We start from the raw sequence: 22,700 nt of genomic DNA on the forward strand, positions 1-22,700 counted from the left end.
GTACTATATATGCAAATTTAATAAAATATTTGTGAAGTTACAACAAGTTTCAGTTATAAAAAGTTAATAGATTTATGCAAACTTCATACTATATATGTAAATTTAGTAAAATATTTACGAAGTCAAAGACATTTAAATTATAAAAAATTCACAAATTTGGTTATACAAACTTCATGTTATATATACAAATTTAGTAAAATATTTGCGAAGTTTCGATAAGTTTCAATTATAAAAAGTTCGCAAATATGATTGTGGATTTCGTGAAGTACACAAAAAAAAACATACAAATCTACCTTTTAGCGAGAATTTGCAATACTTGGAGAGTGTACTGATATATCATGCAAATTTCAAGTACTCTCGTGCGAAGGGTAAAATGATCCTAAACAAGACACACACTTGCTAATTTTGACATGGGCGAAGCAAAAAAATTATAGGGCATTTCAGGAAATGTGTCATTTTTGCTGTACAACACAGTTATTTTCTGTAAAATGAATGTCTTGCTTTTAGCAAACGCAACTCACTCACCTTGTCAAGATAAACTGAGCAAAAACCTGCGCAAGGAATGTCTATTCTGGCATATGTGCCATTATCCAATTACATTTAAGGGGGATGCACAAACTGCATTACCGATTAGGGCCACAGATTTCCATGGTCCCAGCAACTTCCACCACAAATATGGACCAATGACTTGATTATTGATGATCCCATTCATGTACTACATTGTATGCCAAATTCAATACTGACTACATACACAATATGGATGTGTGTGTGTGTGTGTGTGAATGCCTGCATGGATGCAGGCGTGTGGGTGTGCATGAACAAGGATGGTAAGGATTTGGCTCATATAATCATAAAGACAAACCACCATGCAGGCGTGTGGGTGTGCATGAACAAAGATAATAAGGATGTGGCTCCCATAATCATAAAGACAACCTACCTCCAATAAGTCCAGCAGTGGCTTCTCTGATGGCTGTTGAACAGAAAAGACCTCTATTTTTATGCCAAAGAAGGAATATATGAACAAGATGTAATTTAGAACTTTTTATAAAAAGAAAATTTTCTTTCAAGTCATGAGAACAAAAAATGCACAAAGCAGGAGAAAAAGAGATCACTAACATCTATACCTGCCGTGACCCATTTCTCTTCAATGTGAATAATTAGGCACGTCAAAGAATCAAAATGAGATTTTCCCTTGCAAGGATTAGATCCCTGTAACGTACAAACTAGCAGCAAAGACGATGTCACGTTTGATAGCATTTGAAGCAGCCTCCATTTTCTTATAGAGTGCAGGATTACCCATTATTGCAGCTGCATTCTTAAATTCTCTACATGTTTCATCTAGCCGAACAATGGTCCTAACAATCAAACCTTCTGGAACATCAGTGAGTTCACATATATCAGCAAATGGTGTACCCTGCAGCATGTAGAAAAGAGTGTAATTATGCAACCCATTGGATAATCATCTTGTTAAGTTGGTATCACGCACCTTTGCCCATTCATAAACCACTTCAACAAGGCCAAACTTGAGATTGTCTCGTGCATAATCTTCAGGACTTATTGGCAGTTTGAAGAATGCTTGGAGCTCGCCAAGCCTAATTGCGGTTTCAAACAATCTAATCAAACCCAAAAAAAAAAAGAAGAGTAAATATATCTATGGCTGATACAGACTGCTACAAAATTCTACTTTGCTTTCCATTAGTTCATATTGGCGGGGACATAACGGAGCAAATGGTCCAAATCAGACACCAGAAAATGCATAAAATATAAATTCCAATTGGATAAAGTCAGTACAAGCATAAAGGATGTTGCACAAATTAAATAATATGAAACACATGCACGCAGAAACTGTTCTTGGGATTGACCTAATTTATACTTGACATTTGCTTAAATGCATTTGACACATCAGGAAGGAATGAACATCATAATTTTTTTTTTGAAAAAAAGGAAAAAAAGAAAAGAAAAAATCCAGACTGGAACACTGAAAGAATCATGCTCTGAATGCTTGCAAAGAACTGCATAACCAGTGAAAGAAGCTAGCTGGGTATACAAAAGAAAGAAGAAACACTGGGTCTGTACGTACGCAAAGCCTAATGCTTGGAATGATCAAAGACAGGAGAGCAAATAACCAATCAAGACAATGCATGTGACGCTTCATAACAGGTTCAGTTAACTGTTAACTCTCATCTGGACATGAAACTTTCTATATGCATACCTAACAATAAATTTAAGAAAGACATTGTAGGAGATAAATGAGGAAGCAGGAAGACAAACCTACAGCAAGGACAGATGAAAGTACAGAACAAATTGATACTAAACTGCTTACAGACAATATTAGAATATTATGAATCAAGAATGCAGCCTAACTTGATCAAGTAAACCACTTAAAATATCATTAATTATGAAACAAAAAAAAATCATCCAAAAAACAAACTCCATTGCACAGATTAACAGTATATTTATTTAATCCTTCAGAACTCGCTATAATATTTGACTGAATTAACATAGGATTAGTGTTCAAGGTTCTCAACAATTTGTTTTAATTGCAGATGCTAAATTACGCAAAAGAAATACTTTCACATAGGAAAGAAGAAACACTGGGTCTGTACGTACGCAAAGCCTAATGCTTGGAATGGTCAAAGACAGGAGAGCAAATAACCAATCAAGATAACACATGAGACGCTTCATAACAGGTTCAGTTAACTGTTAACTCTCATCTGGACATGAAACTTTCTATATGCATACCTAACAATAAATTTAAGAAAGACATTGTAGGAGATAAATGAGGAAGCAGAAAGACAAACCTACAGCAAGGACAGATGAAAGTACAGAACAAATTGATACTAAACTGCTTACAGACAATATTAAAATATTATGAATCAAGAATGCAGCCTAACTTGATCAAGTAAACCGCTTAAAATATCATTAATTATGAAACAAAAACAATCATCCAAAAACAAACTCCATTGCACAGATTAACAGTATATTCATTTAATCCTTCAGAACTCACTATAATATTTGACTGAATTAACATAGGATTAGTGTTCAAGGTTCTCAACAATTTGTTTTAATTGCAGATGCTAAATTACGCAAAAGAAATATTTTCACATAGGAAAGAAATTCCCTGTAAAATATTGCAGGGGCAGTCTCATGTTAATAGGTAAATAACAATTAAAATAAGCAATACAACCTTTGTTTTGCCATTGCAAGCTTGGGAGTTAGAGATGGTTCAGACGTGTTCGTTTGCTGAAATACAAGAGCAGACATAAGGGCTACAGCTTCAGCTGGATCAAGTTCGTCTAGTTGGTTTTCAAACAAGCACTCTGTGGATATCAACTCCTCTCCAGAATTCATTTCACATGCCACCCTACCCTTGATTTGGACAACAAGGTCAGCATCAATACACCCAATTTCCTTCAGCACATCAATCTGCCAATGGAGATTTGTTACTCATATTGATATTGTAAACAATGGTCTTCCACAGAATATTGTAACACAAATGTAAACTGATTGACAAAAAAATGTGATAAATGGAAAATGTACAGTTTGCATGCAAAAATTCCTCAGTGATGCAATGTTTGCACATGCATGTACATCAAGAATTGGGAAAAAAAACTGGCACTTTAATTAGGAGAACAAGAAAATAATAATATAGTCAACATACTCTGCCTTGGAAGTCTGGCATCTGCTGCAGTGCTTCATCAGACATTTGATATTTTAGAGCATTCACTTCTTCTCTATTATTGTGCTGCTCTTTAAGTAGTAGCATGTGCTCATGCAGCTTTGTGCAGCCATTACACTTGCTTTGAGCCATCTTATCTAATAACATGTTGAGCGATTGGTAATCCGCAACAACATCTGCATTGTTTATCTTAAGATCTGAAACATAACATTTTATTAGAAGATATACTATAAAATAAAAAGTAGAAGATAGATGCAAAATGTGGGATATATAATTGCATAATAGCAAGGTAATTGAAAGTTAGTCAATTGAGACACTGCCATTCTTTGATTACACAATTCAATAGTTTAACCTGAATTTTTCTAGTTAAAAGATATAATAGTATGAAGGATTCCTATGGTTGCATTAGTTGTTCTTTCTACTTATTTTTTGAGTACTAACAGGTCAGTGTATATTGAATGGCCTTGCATATTATTTTCATATTATACACTCTTTTTTCTTCTGTGTGTGCTCTTAAAAGATTTTCTGGATAGCAATGCAATGTCATTCCCTTCCCGCATGCCACAAATGATCCACAAAAAAGGAGAATCTATAATAGCGACTTTGAGCAGCAACCAGCAGGAATATGTGTAGTTTTAAAACTCAGTGAGTTAACATAACGACTCGCCAAGTCGACCAATCTCAGCACTAAACCTGGTCAACCCAATGGACGGAAAGTTCTTGGAAACACTTGCCTAAGGCTCACTTCACTTGGTCAAATCACGTCAGCTAGATCTTGACCTTGCTGAGTCACTGGACTGAGTATTGTGAAAAATTCTATTCTTTTCTATAACAAATAAAACTATAAGATCACCACAAACACACACACACATACATAATACAAATATTGTGTGTTTGTATTTTTATATGAGACATGATTACATAAGAAGCCTAGTGGCTCAGTCTTGCAAGTTTTACTCTTTATGTTTCTTAACAGCTACAATGAAATTGATCAAGAAAATGTCCCACCCGTATGTGATAGGGAACCTCAGGAAAAGAGTGTGCATGAGACCTTCCATTGATATTTAGTGCCCACAGAACCACAATCATGTGTCAGTGTGCAATTAAGCAGGTCAAAGTATGATCTTAAAGGCTTAGGCAATAAACCAGGCATGTATATATAACTCTAACTGCATGCATCTTGCACTTTTCAAGTGCAATAAATAAATAGGTTAAAACTTGGCTTTAAAGGCTAAGGTGATAAATCAAGTTGTTATATAACTAAGTTTGTAACTGTGTGCTAGACTTCAATGGATAGATCAAACAAAAGTAAGTTTGCTTTTGATCAAATTAGCATGATAATACCACATGGAATCCATGCTTTGTCAAACAAGATCTCTTAAGAACCTGATGTCACATAACCGTTAGGTGGCAAAATGGCAGTTCCGTACTATATGGCACAGTGCCAGTTCTGTAACATATGGCAGTTTTGATTTCATGACAGAGCCCGTGTGTCTATTAAAGTGGTATGTAGCTTGTATTATGTGTGCATGTTATTCTATCATTTACACTTAGAGGAATTCTAATCTGATTTTATACCCCAAATATAAATCCTTACAATAGAGGAGACGTCCTTCAGTCAATCTCCTTGTTTTTTAGTACCACTGATAATGATCCTCCAATTCTAACCTACTCTTCCACTGAGTTTCTAACTTTCTATCACAGTATTAGAATAAGTATTTCATTAAGGTGGAGTATTAATGTTGTTTTATACACGCATAAACGCATGCATACATCTACGTGCGTGTATGAATGTGTTCTCGTGTCCTAATTTTTGAGAATTATCGTATTATACCAAGTGTATCCACATGGTGTCCTGTTCCCATTATGTATCCATGTGAGATAGTTTCTTATTGCTTCCCTCCTTCAATTCCTTGTTTGATCTTAATTCTGGTAGTTGTGTTTCTACATTTCTTTCTCATCTTTATCAAAGTTCTTTTGTTTTCACCTCTGAATCTGCTCTTTATATCTTATTTCTCCAACTGTACACAGTTCAATATTGCCTCTTCTATTCAAGATCATAGCTGACCTTTATTTGCTTCCAAGTTCCAACAATAGAGTTATATATCTTACCGCAGATCTCCTATTTTATTCAAAAAAAAAGGAAAAGGTGCAGTTCAGATCATTTTCTCAGATCTGGCTCCCTTCTAGAAAGATCTATACAATTACTATATGGCTACATATAAATTTGATCCTTCATGACATCCAAACCTCTTCATTTTTCATTTTTAATTAGATTTTCCTAGCAAACAAAAGATCATTTCTTTCTAGTCATGACTCAATGAGTTTCCTTAACACGTACTCTTATACCAGCTGATTTTCCACTAGTGATCAACCAAAAGGAGGCAGCAACCTACGTACTCTGATTTGCAATCCATATAATAATATTTAAGAGAAATTATCATGTTGTAATTGCTTACATTACAGCAAGTCTTCATGAGAGGTGGTTCTATTTCAAGTTTCAGATAGGGTCTTTGCATTAGAATTCGAGAATGATTTGTACAAATGGTTTGAACAAGTGCCAACACCTGAAATACGTCAATCAAAGAGTGAGCCCAAAAATGTGGAGGCACTTCACCAATAATGGAATAGCTGAATTGTGTCAAGACTAATACAAATTAATTGGCTGCTGCAGGCAGTCCAATTAGTAATGATCATATTTCCATTTAGACTTTGAATGGCTTGGGTGATGAATCTATGAAATTTGCAGTTATGGCTACAGGAAGGATGCCAAGATCCCCTCTAAAGGAATGGAATATAAAACTTTCATTAGAATTGAAAAGTCAAAAGAGTAAACAGGTAGAAAAAGAAAGTTGAGCTTGAGTTCCATAATCCAATTTTGTGACATCCTATAACTTCTTGCTGCCGGTTATCTTTCATGAACAGGTAAATATGGGATTGAATCTGTAACGACCCCAACTCATCCCCATTGAAAAGTGATTTTTTTAAACAATTGTGGAAACCAAAACCCAATGATCCGGGGCCTCACCGACTTAACAACTTACAAACCACAAGGGATCTCTACATTTAACCATCCAAACAAAATAACTAACTTTCTTAATAAAAAATCAAAGTCTAAGAACATAATTAAATTAAAGTGTAAAATCATAGAGCCACACTATCCAAAAATAATAGAAGTCACGCAGTCTCATAGGTTCCTTGTGGCAGTCGTTCTCATCATTGAGCTTCGTATCCCGTGAAAAACATATGGAGCACTGGGTAAGAATCAAAGATTCTTTATACGAATTCCTCTAAAAATCCAAATAGCCAAGAAAAAACATAAATTAAATTCATGCAAGTTTTCAAATGAACATAACTAAAACAATCTCATAATTCAATTACCATTCAAGTATTTTAAAAGCAATTATCATGCAATAACAATATCTCACGTGAATTGGATCAAATAAGAATGTATGAACTAATGCATAACAGTAAATATACATAATTCTAATACACATGCATGAACAAATTATTAAGTTATTATTACAATTCTCTTTTACATGCATGTTCTTATTAAATGCACAAAAGTTTAGTTCTATTTTTCATTTAAAACTCGTGGATACTCAAAACGGGCACCACAAATTCTCAAAGTTAAAAATAGATTCTCTTGTAGCTTAACATACAATTTATATTTTATTACTTAGTTTCACACTTGCTCCTCGACCGATATCAGGAATCAACACAATCCATCGAAACATTAGAAATCAACATTTAATGTCGGGAAACTACGAAAATCAACATTCACTTATGCCACTTTCTTGGTATACCAATAACAACAACTGTGTCACAACACCACCCCCAGGCAAAGTGGCTGAAAACTCCCTAAAACCGTGGTCGTGGGGCGAACCACCATATTGGGTTCAGGGGAACAACCGCACACGGAGTTTTAGTATCCTCACGGTTTTCCCAAAACCGTCATCCAGGATTCTCACACTGTGAAAGGGACATTCAGGAAGAAAAACATTAATTACACTGTTTATTTCTTTTATCTTTTTAACAATAATCAAATTCTTTACCAAAAGAATCGTTTTGCAAATCAACATGCAAAACACAACACAGGACCTTGGCTCGTTACAATATTTAACAGTGCAATTAATTTCAAATGGATTTTGCAATGCATACAACAAATCTTAGAGCAGCACATGCTCGTGGCCCACATGGCTTACAATGATTGACATCTGACCACCAATGCATCTTATGTAAAAATCCTCAGTAAACATGTAACCACACAATTATTCAAACATGTCCTCAATGCACATTCATTCATACACAACAAGAATGCACATATAAAACAATTTACATATGCATATGAACACTTGCAACATGCATTTTGCTTTCATGATTATCTCATGCATAACATCCAAAGATGCACATGATCATGTTAACGCAACATTAAAACTCACTTCAGAATCACGTGTTCATGATATGCACATCTATGCCAACATGATATTTATTGGCATGAGTATACACAACCAATAAACACTTTTGTCAATTCGGGCATGCTCATTGTTTCGCCCTATAACAGCCCACCAAAAAAAATCATAATCATAACATATTTAACAACATGATTCCAAATCATATGGCAGCATTGAAAAAGTAAAAACTCAGCCTACACATGACAACATAAAAAAATATTTTAATAGTGTGCTTACATAAATCGGCAAGCATGATTTTAAGGCTGGTTCGATGCTAACCCAGGTGACAGCATCTAACCAACATAATGACAACCATATCATAGCTAAAATCGAACATAACAGACTACTCAAAATCCACACTGGAATCAGTTTATGTAAAACAAGAAACAAACAACTTATTGAAGGTCAACATTATCGGTATAACCATTCTCTTTTTATTCTTCTACTTCTTTTCCCTGTATAACAGCCAACCGAACCACTAATATACAAACTTCTGGACAGGCTTAACACAAGTAAGTGTAACAGCCAAGTCCAGGTTTGATCTCACAACCTCGGTTTGGAGATTAATTCACATAAACAGTTTCTTAAACAAATCAGAATTTCAGCAGGTCATAGGACAACATTAAAAACAATTTTAACCAACCCAATGACATCAAATACAATTTTGATATAAAAGCAACTATGACAGCATTGAAGTAGCAATGTTGTGAAACATTAACAGGGTTGACAAATATCAATTAACGCTGCCATGTATCATAACAGAAAAATCGGCTCTAAAAGTATTTTTATTTTGTCCAGCCAAAGGGGGTAAGTACATGACAGATCTAGAACAGATCTGCATGTGCAAAATCCTTGGCAGATCTGACCGGAACAGCGAGCCTAAGCTCGGCAGCTCGGCACCAGATCTGCCTGCCAGAATCTTGGCAGATTTGGGTCAAATCTGCACATACATACATATGTTGCGGATTTGTACCAGATCTACATACATATACATAGGTATATGCTCCAGATCTGCATACTCATTTGCCCGGTGGATCTGAGGAACAAAAATTTATTTTTCAGCTGCATATGTATGTAACACTTAACCGATCTGAACATGTAAAAAAGAAATTCATGATAAAAATCAAAAACTGCAAATGCATTAAATCTCAACATGCTTCCTTAGTTATAAATGATACATGATAAACAAAAACTGCATATGCATTAAATCTAAACATGTTTCCTTAATGGAAAGGATACATGATAAAAAAACAGAAACTGCATATGCATTTAAATCTGAACATGCTTATCAATCTAAGCATGTTGCTATGTTCATCTTATGAGTAATAAAACATGCTAAGTGAAATTTGTACATTCACTTAACAAGGAAACTCAGTGCATGAACACATAGAGACCAAGATCGGAATCAACCGGCTATATCCAAGTTGTACATGCACTTAACGATAACATTAGAACACATACAGATTTTTAAACCTCCAGATTTATGATTTCCAAAACCACGCAAATATAATGAGAATCACACTTTAGAAAAAGATAAATCTATATATACATATACATATATACTCAAAATCCTGGATTTCAAGATATATATATATACACACACATTCGTAAAAAAAATCAGATTTCCCCCTTTTCTTTACTCTCTTTTTTTTACCAAAAAATATCAGATAAACCTAATTTAAGCTATTTCTCCTCGTTCGAATTAATAAAAGACCCCGTACCTTCGTTTGAAAACGGAAAAAGACCGAAAATAAATGTCGAATGACGGGAACGAAAGGAGATCCTTCTCCTTCTTTCCTTTCCTTTTCCTCTCATCTCTTTTTTTTTCTTTCTTTTCCCTCCCTCCTCTCTCTCTCTCTCTCTAGAAAATAAAATCTAGAGAGAGGGGCGAGTTAGACCCTTTTATATATATATTTTTTTGGTCTTCTAGAGATAAGGTTGTTAAATAATGTAACATAATTTCATATGTAATTTCATAGTTTTAGTTTACTTTTATAGTTTAGTTAGGATTAGGTTAGTTTATTTAACTAAGTTAGGTTTCTTTTACTTTTTAGTTTCTTTTTTGACATAATACGCTTTATGCTTTCTTGACCAAAGTAAAAAAGCATAAAGTAAAAGAGAGTCGTTGGACCCCCAACGACTCCCTCATTCCCTGTCTCCTTTGTATTATAAATATGGGGTGTTACCCCTTGTAATTCACAACTTTGTTTGTTAAGAATTCTGACGCAGGTATCATCACCATTCCCTTCTATGTAGACGACATGATCATTATTGGAAGTGATAAACAAGGAGTTGACAATATTAAAAACTTTCTCAAAACACACTTTGAAATGAGTGATTTGGGTTTTCTAAAATTCTTTCTTGGAATAGAAGTTGCTTATTTTCCTAGAAGCTATTTACTAACTCAATCTAAATTTGCTCTAGATATTGTTAACAGGTCTGGTATCTCAAATGAACGACAAGTTGACACTCTCAAAGTTGTAAATGTCAAAATAAAGATTGATGATGGAGAACTACTTGAAAATCCAACACCTTACATACAACTTGTCGGGGCACTGCCTTATCTTTTCATTACAAGACCTGACATTGCGCATGTTGTTCACACAACAAGCCAATTTCAGCATGCTCCTCTTAAATTGTATTAATTCATGTATACATATATTTATATATACATAGAGGGATACATATGCATATTATATATATGTGCATATGTATCTACTATTATATATATATATATATATATATATATATATATATATATATATATATTCTTTATGTAGCCCCAGGGGCATTTCTATCATTTCCCATTTTACGCATATTCACACTTGTGAATGTGCATGTAACTTTTCTTCTTCTTTTTTCTTTTTCTTTTTCTCTTTTCCCTTTTTCTTTTCTCTTTTTCTTTTCTTTCTTTCTTTTCTTTCTTTCTTTCCTTTTTATCTTTTTGACTAAAAGTCCGAGGGAGAGACGTTGGACCCCACTCCAACGGTTAGATTTCTAACTGTTGGAGGGGCTCCAACATCTAGTAGGAGCCCTCCTTTTGGCCTTCTCTTGTATTATAAATAGGGGTGTATCCCCACTATTGTATTCATTCTTGTGGGAGCCTTTGTGCTCACCTTTGTTTAATAGATTCAATCTTTTGCATTTCAAGTGTTCTCGTTGTACCTTTGTGTACTTTTGTTCAAGTGTTCTTGGTGTGTCTTTGTACACGTATCCCTTTGTGAAGTTTGTGCTTGTAGTGCACATCTTTGAAGATATTTTTACATGGTATCAGAGCAAGGTTGGGAGAAAAGAAGATCGTGTATTTTGTTTCTCTATTGGGTGCCACAAAAAGTGTGCCATCAAGTTTTGGTGACCGGGGGTAAAGACTAGTTTCTTCATTCAATATTTTAGAAGCATCCTACATCGAGTAGGACCTTATATCTCCTTGTGGTACGCATCTCTTCTCTTTCACCTTCTCTCTAATGGGCGAAAAGGACTCTCACTTCTCTCATGGTTTCAAATTAAATGGATCTAATTATCATGTATGGGCCGGAAATATGGAGACTCATATCAAAGGTAAGGGTCTTTGGGGATATGTTCACGGAACTGTTCCGGAACCCGAACCTAAAATCACTATCTTTGAGAAAGGGGAGATTAAGGTTCTTGACAGAGAAGAAAGAGAAAAAGCTTTTGAGGAATACAATAAAAAGCATGAAGAGTGGGAGATGAAAAACTACAAAATTCTTTCATGGTTTTTCTCTTCGGTGAAAACCAAGATTAATGTCAATATATTGAAATTCAAGAAGGCATATCAAGTATGGGAGTATCTTGAACGAATGTATACGTCAAGAGACTTGTCACATAAATATTACCTCCAAAAGAAGGCTTTGACTCTACAACAAGGAGAGATGTCGGTTAGAGAATATTTTGCCGAATTACCAGCTATTTAGGATGAATTTGCTCTCCTTGAACCTAAATGGAGTGGAGAGGCAATCAAATTGAGGCAAAAACAACTTGAAGATGATCATTCTTTTAATTTCCTAAATGGGCTTAGACCCGAATTCGAACAATTTAGATCCTCTCTTTTATCTTCCCTTTCTTCTCCACCTTTAGAAGATGTTCTTACCAAATTAAGTGGAGAAGAAACTGTTAAAATACACATGTAATCAATATATTTCTATATATATATATATATATATATATATATATATATATATATATATATATATAAGTATATTCACCCATACCCGATAAGGGGTATTTCTATAAAATCGCCCAATAGGGGCAGTATAGTCTTTTTCCTTTATTTTTTACTTTTTCTTTTCTTTTTCCTTTTTCTCTTTTTCTTATTTTTTTCTTTTTCTTTTTTGTGCATTAAATGCACTTTCATTGGGGGGCCCAACAAAGAGTCGTTGGGCCCCCAACGGTCACAATTGTGACCGTTGGGAGCCCAACGACACCTTGTTGGGTCTCCCAATGGTGCCTTTCCCTCTCTCTTCTCTAAACCCTCTCTCACTCCTCTCTTGCCTATAAATAAGTGGGGTCTCCCCCTTTGTAATGTGTGTCTTCTTCAATCCCTTTAGTGCATTTATAAGATTTTATGCTTTCTAGCCATTATTGGCTTTTGTGTATGTCCTCTTTTGGACTTGTTCTTTGATTTCTATGTGTGAATGTCCATTGTAGGACATATATTTCTTTTCCGCATATTTCATTACATGGTATCAGAGCCTTGGTTGTGCTCTTGATTCATATTGCTAGTTGTCTTGTTCTATCTCTCTTTGCTTGTCCTCCATTGTTGATTATATAATGGAATGAGAACAAAAGATTGATCTCTCCTTCAAGCTCAATGGTACTAACTACATTATGTGGGCCGCCGCCATGGAGAACAACCTCAAAGGTAAAAAGCTTTGGGGATACGTTATGGGCACCATTAGGGAACCTCAACTTCAACTTACAAAAATAGATGGTGATCAAGAAAAAGCTCTAGAAGGAAATGCTCGCATGAAGGCTATTGAAGATCACCAATCCAAGGTAGAAGATTGGGAAAGTAAGCATGCAAAAATTCTTGCATGGTTCATGAACAACGTGGAGCTAAAGATTTGCGCCAACATTGTAAATTCCGCCTAGCAAATGAAGCATGGTTCTTTATGAAAGGTATGTATACCCAAAAAGACCTTGCTCGTCAATTCTTTATCCAAGAGAAAATCCGTACCATTAAGCAAGGTGAAATGAGTGTAAGAGATTACTATAGCACTCTTGGCCCTTTGTGGGATGAGATATCCCTTCTTGAACCCAAATGGGTATCAAGTGAAGATGTGGAAATGCGAAGAGAACAAATGGAGAAAGAACACTTTTTCCAATTTTTACATGGGCTTAGGCCCGAATATGAACAAGTGAGGTCCTCCCTCCTTCATAGATCCAAACCACTTCCTTTGGAAGATGCCATAGCCGAAATATGCCAAGAAGAAACACGTCTTGGCATGATTAAAGGAGGAGATGAAGTTCTTACCGTGTCTAAACCCGACAATCATATGAAAGCCTACAAACCTCCACACTTTGGGAGGCAAAATAACTATAATGGCAATTATAGGAAAGCCATTTGCCATCATTGTCAAGAACCGGGTCATATAAGACCTAATTGTCCAAAGATAAATGAACCTCCAAAAGGTAAAGTTGCTATTATTGAAGAAATCCCGCAAAAGAAGGAGGAGCCAATGAAAGGGAAAGAGTCCTTCTCCCTTGCTCAACTATCCGAAGCACTTTAAATTCTACTCAAGTCACCATCAACTTCAGGAGCCGCCATTGCCTCTTCTTCTCCTCCAGGTACGCCTTCTTGGATTCTTGACTCTGGAGCATCTTTTCATATGACCCCAAATGAAAATGGACTATCCAATGTATGTAGCAACTCCAAAAATTCTTTTGTTTTCACCGCCGATGGTACCTCTTTACAAGTTAAAAGTTTTGGAACCTTAGATTTTTCAAAAGATTTTTTTGTGCCAAATGTAAGAGTAGTACCTCAACTTAATTTAAATCTTTTATTTGTCTCTCAAATATGTGATCATGGATGTGAAATCTCCTTCTCAACCAAAGATTGCTCGATACAGGATCTCCAGTCCGGGAAGCGGATTGGGCAAGGCCATAGGAGGGGAGATCTCTACTACATGACCAATTTGAAACTTCCTACTAACTCCTTTTGTAATCATGTCCAGGATAAAAATATAGAAACTTGGCATCAAAGACTTGGACACCCAAGCTTCTCAAAAATGTACTCATTTCCTTTTGGAAAGAAATTTTGTAATGAGAAACATTTTGTTTGTAAGAGTTGTATTTTTGAAAAAATGAAATCCACCCCCTTTCCAAAGAGAACATTTGTGTCAAAAAGACCTTTTGAACTAGTTCATTCGGATGTTTGGGGTCCTTCTCCGGTCATATCAAAAGGAGGATACTCATATTATGTTACTTTCATTGATGATTTCACTCGATATGTGTGGATCTATTTTCTTAATCTAAAATCCGAAGTTTTTAACTTCTTTAAAAAAATTCATATGATTGTCAAAAATCAATTTTCAACTAATATCTCCATTCTTCGATCCGATTCCGGTGGAGAATATCTATCAAATGAATTTCAAGAATATTTGGAAACCAATGGAATTTGTCATCAAAGGTCATGTCCTAGGACTCCCCAACAAAACGGTCTAGCCGAAAGAAAGCATAGACACATCTTGGAAACCACTAGGACTCTTCTCATTTCCAAAGAAATTCCAAAATGCTATTGGGCCGAAGCCGCCTTAACCTCCACTTATTTAATAAATAGAATGATATCCTCATCTCTACAAAATATATCTCCATATGAAAAACTTTTTGAAAGAACATCCGATTTTAATAGATTAAGAATTTTTGGGTGTAAGTGTTTTGTCCTTACACATAAAAGAGATAAGTTATCCCCCAAAGCTATCGAATGTGTGTTCTTAGGATACGGAGAAAATCAAAAGGGTTTTAGGTGCTTCGATCCCAAAAGCAACAAACTATATGTATCCAAAGATGTTACCTTTTTAGAAAAAAAAGAACGGTTTTGAAAAAAATAAAGACATTGATGAAAGCGAATATGCTTTCTTATTTGATCTTCTCTCTCAAGAAGATGTGACTCCCCACGTAGAGGAGGTTTCTAATGATTTAGAGGATATTCCTCTTAGTAATGTTGAAAATGGAAGTAATGATGTTGAAAATAGGTCAATTCAAACCTATGCTAGGCGAGGTCAAGAAACTCCCATTAGTGCGTTAGAAAAATATTCTCAAAGTTCCAACATAGAGGAAACCTCTTTACGGAGATCTAGCCGGATCTCCAATCCACCAAATAGGTTTGTTTCCTATGAGTCCCTAACACCTAAATATAGGGCATGCCTAATTGCATTACACTCTTATCATGAACCATCACACTATAATGAAGCCAAAAACATTCCTCAATGGGTTGAAGCCATGAAACTAGAACTTAGTGCCTTTGAAAAGGCTAAAACTTGAGAAATAACTTCATTACCCACTGGAAAGAAGTCTATTAGATGTAGATGGGTCTTCAAAATTAAAACTAAAAGTGATGGGTCATTAGAACGTTATAAAGCTAGGTTGGTAGCCAAAGGGTATGCTCAAGAGTACGGAATAGACTATGAAGAAACCTTCGCTCCCGTAGCTAGAATGACTAGTGTTAGGACTCTTATTGCAGTTGCATCCGTTAAAAAATGGCCTATCTATCAATTGGATGTTAAGAATGCATTTCTTAATGGCGAATTAAGTGAAGAGGTCTATATGGATCCTCCACCAGGAGTATCTATTGGTGAAAACAAAATTCCTAAACTAAACAAGGCACTATATGGGTTAAAACAAGCTCCGAAAGCTTGGCATGACAGATTTAGCAGTGTAATGACTAGTTTGAATTTTCGTTCATGTTATACTGACACTGCGTTGTTTGTGAAAAGTGCAGGATCTTCAGTAGTGATTTTACTACTATATGTTGATGATATGATCATCACTGGAAGTGATGAACAAGGAATCCATGATATTAAGAAAGTTTTAAAAGAAAATTTTGATATGTCTGACCTTGGTTTCTTAAGATATTTTTTAGGTATTGAAGTAGCCTACTCTCCCCGAGGGTATATTCTCTCTCAGATGAAACTTGCTGCTGACATTTGTTCCAAATCTGGAATTTCCGATGATAAGAAGGCAGACACCCCTGAGGTCATCAATGCAAAGTTAAGGTTGGAAGATGGAACACTTCTCGAGAATCCTACTCCCTACCGTCAACTTGTTGGGGCTCTGACATACTTATCCATCACTCGTCCAGACATAGCTCATGCAGTTCACTCAGTCAGTCAGTTTCAACATGCACCTACATCTGTGCACATGAGTGCAGTCTTAAGAATAATCAGATACATTAAAAACACCATAACTAAGGGGGTTTTTCTTTCCTCTTCATCATCTCTTGATTTAATTGCTTATACTGATGCTGATTGAGAAGGAAATCCTAATGATAGAGTCTCAACTACAGGTTTTTGTGTTTTCTTAGGTGACTCTATGATCTCTTGGAGATGCAAGAAGCAGCAAAAGGTGTCATTATCCTCAACTGAAGCGGAATATCGTGCAATGGCCACTACAACCATGGAGCTTGTGTGGCTTAGAAGTCTCCTCAAGCATATGGGCGTAATCATCTCTAATCCTTCGAAGATGTGTTGTGGTAACAAAAGCGCCATTTACATTGCAAGCAATCACACCTTCCATGAGCGAACTAAACACATAGAGATGGACTGCCACTATGTTCGAGATGAATACTTAAAAGGAACCATAGCACTGCCCTACGTCACATCCGAGTACCAGTTAGCGGATTTCTTCACTAAAGCTCTTGCTGCTCCTCGTTTTATGTTTCTTCTCAACAAGCTTTCGGTTGTATCCCCGTAAAGCTTGAGGGGGGGTGTTAAAATACACATGTAATCAATATATTTATATATATATATAAATATATATATATATATATATAAGTATATTCACCCATACCCGATAAGGGGTATTTCTGTAAAATCGCCCAATAGGGGCAGTATAGTCTTTTTCCTTTATTTTTTACTTTTTCTTTTCTTTTTCCTTTTTCTCTTTTTCTTATTTTTTTCTTTTTCTTTTTTATGCATTAAATGCACTTTCATTGGGGGGCCCAACAAAGAGTCGTTGGGCCCCCAACGGTCACAATTGTGACCGTTGGGAGCCCAACGACACCTTGTTGGGTCTCCCAATGGTGCCTTTCCCTCTCTCTTCTCTAAACCCTCTCTCACTCCTCTCTTGCCTATAAATAAGTGGGGTCTCCCCCTTTGTAATGTGTGGCTTCTTCAAGCCCTTTAGTGCATTTATAAGATTTTATGCTTTCTAGCCATTATTGGCTTTTGTGTATGTCCTCTTTTGGACTTGTTCTTTGATTTCTATGTGTGAATGTCCATTGTAGGACATATATTTCTTTTCCGCATATTTCATTACAGAAACTAGATTGTGAATGAATAAAACCAATCAAAATGTGTTGACCGTCCCCTCTAAAAATGAGGATGAGGGAGCTTGCGTTGTATCTAGACTGGGGAGCAATGTTAAACCTTATAAACCTCTCCACTTCAACAAGAATCAAGGAGGAACAGAAAATAACGAACAATATGGAAGAAGAGACTACAGTAAAATCGTGTGTTATTTTTGTAAAGAACCAGGGAACATAAAACTCGTGTGTCCCAAGTGAAAAAAGATGGTGGCAATGTCAACAACCTTCAGAGAGTAGACGTCATCTACCTCCAACAATGTCAATCTATCTACAAATCAAATCATTGAAGCTCTTCAACCACTCCTCAAGGGATCTATTTCTGGAGCCGTTGCGTCCTCTTTCTCTCCTCCAGGTAAATTTTTTTGGCTATTAGACTCGGGTGCATCCTTTCATATGACTCTAAATGCTTTTACACTGACCAATTATTCTAAAAACCTTTCATCATCCTTTGTTTCTACTGCGAATGGGGCTTCTCTTGAAATTAAAGAAATTGGAGACTTTGAAAAACAAGACTTTTTTGTTCTTAAAGTTAGATTTATTTCAAAATTAAATTTGAACTTGTTTTTCATCTCTCAACTTTCTGATCATGGATGTGATATATAATTCTCATCACATAAATGTTGGATATAAAATCACCGGTCCGGAAAGTTGATTGGGGAAGGCTCTAGGAAGGGTGACCTCTATTTCATGGAGTCTTCAAATTCCAAAAACTTTTTTTGTAACATTACCCAACATAAAGATATAAATGTTTGGCATAAACGCCTTGGGCATCCAAATATTGACAAGCTTTTTCATATTCATTTTGCTAAAACATTATGTAAAGAAAATTTCTGTTGTAATGATTGTATTACGAGAAAAATGAAAAGCTTACCTTTTGGTTCAAGATCTATGTTTTCAACTAAGCCTTTTGAAATTGTGCATTCGGATGTATGGGGACCCACACCTATAGTATCTAAAGGAGTTTTTTCATATTATGTTATTTATATTTATGACTATTCGAGATACAGTTGGATATACTTTCTAAAGCATAAGCATGAAGTCTTTTCCACTTTTAAGAATTTTCATGTAATGATAGAAACCCAATTCAACAGGAAGTTACAAATCTTTAGAACAGATTCAGGGGGTGAATTTCTGTGAAATGATTTTAAAAGATATATAGAGAGTAATGGGATCATTCATCAAAGGTCTTGTCCCAAAATTCCTCAATAAAACGATTTAGCTGAACAAAAATACAAACATATTATTGAAACTACAAGGACTACTTATTTCTCAAAAGATTTTGGGTTGAAGCTGCCTTGGCCTCTATCTATCTAATAAATTGTCTTCCATCTAAAAATTTAAGCCAAATATCTCCTTTTGAAGTTTTATATAAAAAAGAACCCGATCATAATAGATTACGAATTTTTGGCTGCAAATGTTTTGTTCTCACTGATAAAACTGATAAGTTATCTCCTAAAGTCATTCCCTGGGCTTTTCTTGGTTATTCAGAAACACAAATGCTTTAGGTGTTATGACCTTCAAAATGATAAACTATACGTCTCAAGAAATGTCACATTTTTGAAAAATGAAAGTGGCTTTGAGAACAACACAACCCTCCCCGATAATGTTGATTACTCTTTTTTATTTGAATTACTAAATGGGAACGAGGATTTCTTTAGTGATGATGAGACAAATAATGAGAACATTGATAATGAAGCTCCCTTGTCTGTTCAACCGATAGAAGAAGCAGTAAATGAACCAATTACATATTCGCAGAGAGATAGAAATACGTTTAGAAGTGCGATGGAAAGATATAGTGATTTTAGTGAACCCTCTCAAGATAACAACTTACGAAGAACTAAAAGACCTAGGAGAAATCCTTCCAAATTTATATTCTATGAATCTTTTTCTCCAAAACATAGAGCTTGCCTTAGTGCCATACACTCGTATGAAGAACCCAGAAACTTCGAAGAAGCTAAAGAAAGATTAGAATGGAGAGATGCAATGAATAATGTGTAAGGAAACGGCTTTGAATATATTAGGTTCAATAATGAACCAATACACATGCACATGAAGTGCGAATATACCCACTAAAGAAGAAAACACAAGCACATAATGTGCTAACACATAAACCCACAAAGGGGCAAAAATGCCTATAAGGCATAAGTTGATATTATTGAAAAGAGGAAGGGTGTAACACCCATTACATAGAGCAAAGGCTCCTCCAAAGGAGTGAATAAATTACAAGGGGGAGACCCCTATTTATAACAAGAGAGGAGCCACATAGGGGGCTCCCAAAGGAGTCGTTGGGAGCCCCCAACGGTCATATTTGTGACCGTTGGGGGCTCCCCAACGACTCTTTGGGGAGCCTCCCTAGGTGGCACAAACCACAAGAATGAATAAAATAAAAAAATAAAAATAAAGTTACAAACATATTCCAAATGGAATATGCGTAAAAAGGTGAAAAGATTAAACTACCCTTATGCCTAATAATAGAGAAATATATATTTTATATATATAATTAGGAAGATACATATATATATATATCATATATGTATATGTATCATCCTTTATATATATAAAATATATATAAGATTACAAAGATTGAATGATACATTTTAACTCCCCCCCTCAAACTTTGCGTGGAGGAACGAAAAGATTGAAGAATGCAAGAGGAAGAATCTCAAGGCTTCAAGAGCCTTCAGTCCGAATGCCATTGAAATTTGCAAATGTCTTCCTCCAAAGTCTTTAACGATGAACACCTTTCATGATCTATCCAAGGTACTTCTTTTTCTCTCATCTTCAAGATCCTGTGGAACAAATCAAGAAGAAGTCCAAGTAAAAGATATCTTTGCACTTTAATCAAGTGAAATATTCCAAATAAGATGAATTAACCAAAAAAATCATATCATATAATTCATCCAAAAGTAATGGTGCAAAAAGATATTCTATGCATAATTCGTCACAGGATTTGATGGAACAAAATAATTACTTATGTATGCAAAATTCTTTTAGAAAACCAATTTTTCATAATCATATACCATGTTGAAGAGGGAGCGGAAACAAATTACAAGAATGCATAATGTATTCATAAAGTCCAACATTGGACAAACACAACCTCATAACGAGGAATAACATAATGGTCCACAAGGGACACCACAAGAAGCCTACGAAGAGGCACAAGTTGCACATAATTTATTGAATGAGGGCCAAAAGGCCATAATGAGCATATGCATAAAATATCATGAAATGAATCAACACCTAAAAGAGTCATTAATGATCATGCTTCAATCATACTTTAGTCAAGTAATATGAACCGATAAGATAGAAAGACAAGTGTTTTTTATTTTTAGCAAGTCCTTTGAAAGCGATTTCAAGAGGGAAATGCTCAAAAGAGTGTATAAAACACAAGAGTTCAAAAAGGTTTTAAGTCCACTTAAGAGGCAAAATAATGAGAGTTATTTGAGTAGAGAACCTTACACATTTAGGAACATCTCACTCAAATGATTACAAAAACACATTTTGCATATCAAATATAAAAGGTGACCAAAAAATCAAATTGATTTTAAAATATGCATATTAATGTTATGATTTTAAAGTATGGAGAAATTGATGGAGATGTAAATCATAGGATAAAGGTTGGGTGGATGAAATGGAAAAGTGCTACTGGAGTGCTGTGCGATCGTAGAATGTCATTGCGGTTGAAGGGAAAGTTTTATAGGACGACTATTAGACCCGCTTTACTATATGGTACGGAATGTTGGGCTGCCAAGAGACATCATATTCAAAAAATGAGTGTAGCTGAGATGCGGATGCTTAGATGGATGTGTGGAAATACAATAAAAGATAAGATTCGGAACGAAGAGATACGTAAGAAGGTAGGTGTTGCACCCATTGAAAATAAGATGCGAGAGAATCGTTTACGGTGGTTTGGACATATTCGGCGAAGGCCTAATGATGCTCCAGTTAGAAGGTTGGAGAAATGGGAAAATATATTAGTTAAAAGAGGTCGGGGTAGGCCTAGGAAGACTTGGATGGAGATGATAGGAAAGGATATGAATGCTTTGAACCTCACCGAGGACATGGCGTTGGATAGAAATGATTGGAGGAAAAGGATTCATGTGGAAGACCCAAAATGAATTTCTTTTTTGGTTCATATCGCTGACCCCAATTATTTTGGGATGAAGGCGTAGTTGTTGTTGTTGTTGTTGTTGTTGTAATGTTATGATTCACTTGTATCTTAAAAAGACAAAATATGAATGAAATTTCACAAATTTCAACAATAATTCATCCATTACAAGCAACTACCTCATTAGTCCTCCAAAACCCATAAATCAAGTGTGTAAGCTACTAGATCAAGAACATAAATATAATGTCATTAAAGGCCAAGGACACACACAACGGTGTGTAAAAGAATCTCTTGTCTACATGTAATAATACTTGAAATGAGTGCATCAACGATAAGACCAAGAGAATACACGCCAACATGGACCAAAAACATCTCTTATCTACGTAAAAATACACTCAAGAGCAAGTATGTTCAGCTACTAGAACAATAGTATCAAGCCAACCATGGGCTAAAACACAATACATATCTTGTCTACATAAAATGACACTTAAAATGAGTGAAAGAAGCCAACCATGGGCATACATCTCAGCGACTAGAACAAGGACACAAATGCCAACATGGACTAAAATCACACATCATGGTGTGAATCAACGTGCCTTGTCTACATATAATAACACTCAAGACAAGTGTGTTCAACTACTAGACCAAGAGAGCAAAGCCAACAAAGGGCTACCAACACACAATGGTGTAATAATATGTCTTGTATACATATGATGACACTTAGATAAGAGGTATAAGAGGAGAAGACTTTTGAGGCAATAAAACTTTGTAATGACAAACATATAAATAAAACCTTGGACAATATTTTCTTTTAAAAATAAATATGTGCACATACGCACAACAAGAACACTTGGAACACTTGTGCACAAAAGCACAAAACACGAAATCACAAATGTGCAAATGCACTCATAAGATTCA

The 22,700-nt window shown here is 35.4% G+C and overlaps 1 protein-coding gene across 3 annotated transcripts in view; it reads right to left on the reverse strand.

Annotated features, from left to right (window-relative positions):
• The window catches only part of LOC149821468 (DExH-box ATP-dependent RNA helicase DExH11-like), a 189,862-nt gene that overhangs the window by 2,118 nt on the left and 165,044 nt on the right, over positions 1–22,700 (reverse strand). Inside the window, exons 20-24 of one of the 3 annotated variants that reach the window (XR_016426757.1) lie at positions 3,662–3,876; positions 3,188–3,426; positions 1,487–1,613; positions 1,125–1,414; positions 938–990 (exon numbers count right to left, since the gene is read on the reverse strand). Coding sequence is in view for 1 of the 3 variants with exons in the window: in XM_089983595.1 (XP_089839721.1) it covers positions 1,202–1,414; positions 1,487–1,613; positions 3,188–3,426; positions 3,662–3,876 (794 nt within the window). In the remaining 2 variants the exon portion in view is untranslated. Of the gene's footprint in view, positions 1–937; positions 991–1,020; positions 1,415–1,486; positions 1,614–3,187; positions 3,427–3,661; positions 3,877–22,700 lie in introns of those variants that run through there. The other 2 variants (XR_016426758.1, XM_089983595.1) reach the window with 2 other exon arrangements.

This window comes from Nuphar pumila, chromosome 12 (genome assembly GCF_984573655.1).
Source record: "Nuphar pumila chromosome 12, dmNupPumi1.hap1.1, whole genome shotgun sequence".
Taxonomy (NCBI): Eukaryota; Viridiplantae; Streptophyta; class Magnoliopsida; order Nymphaeales; family Nymphaeaceae; genus Nuphar; species Nuphar pumila.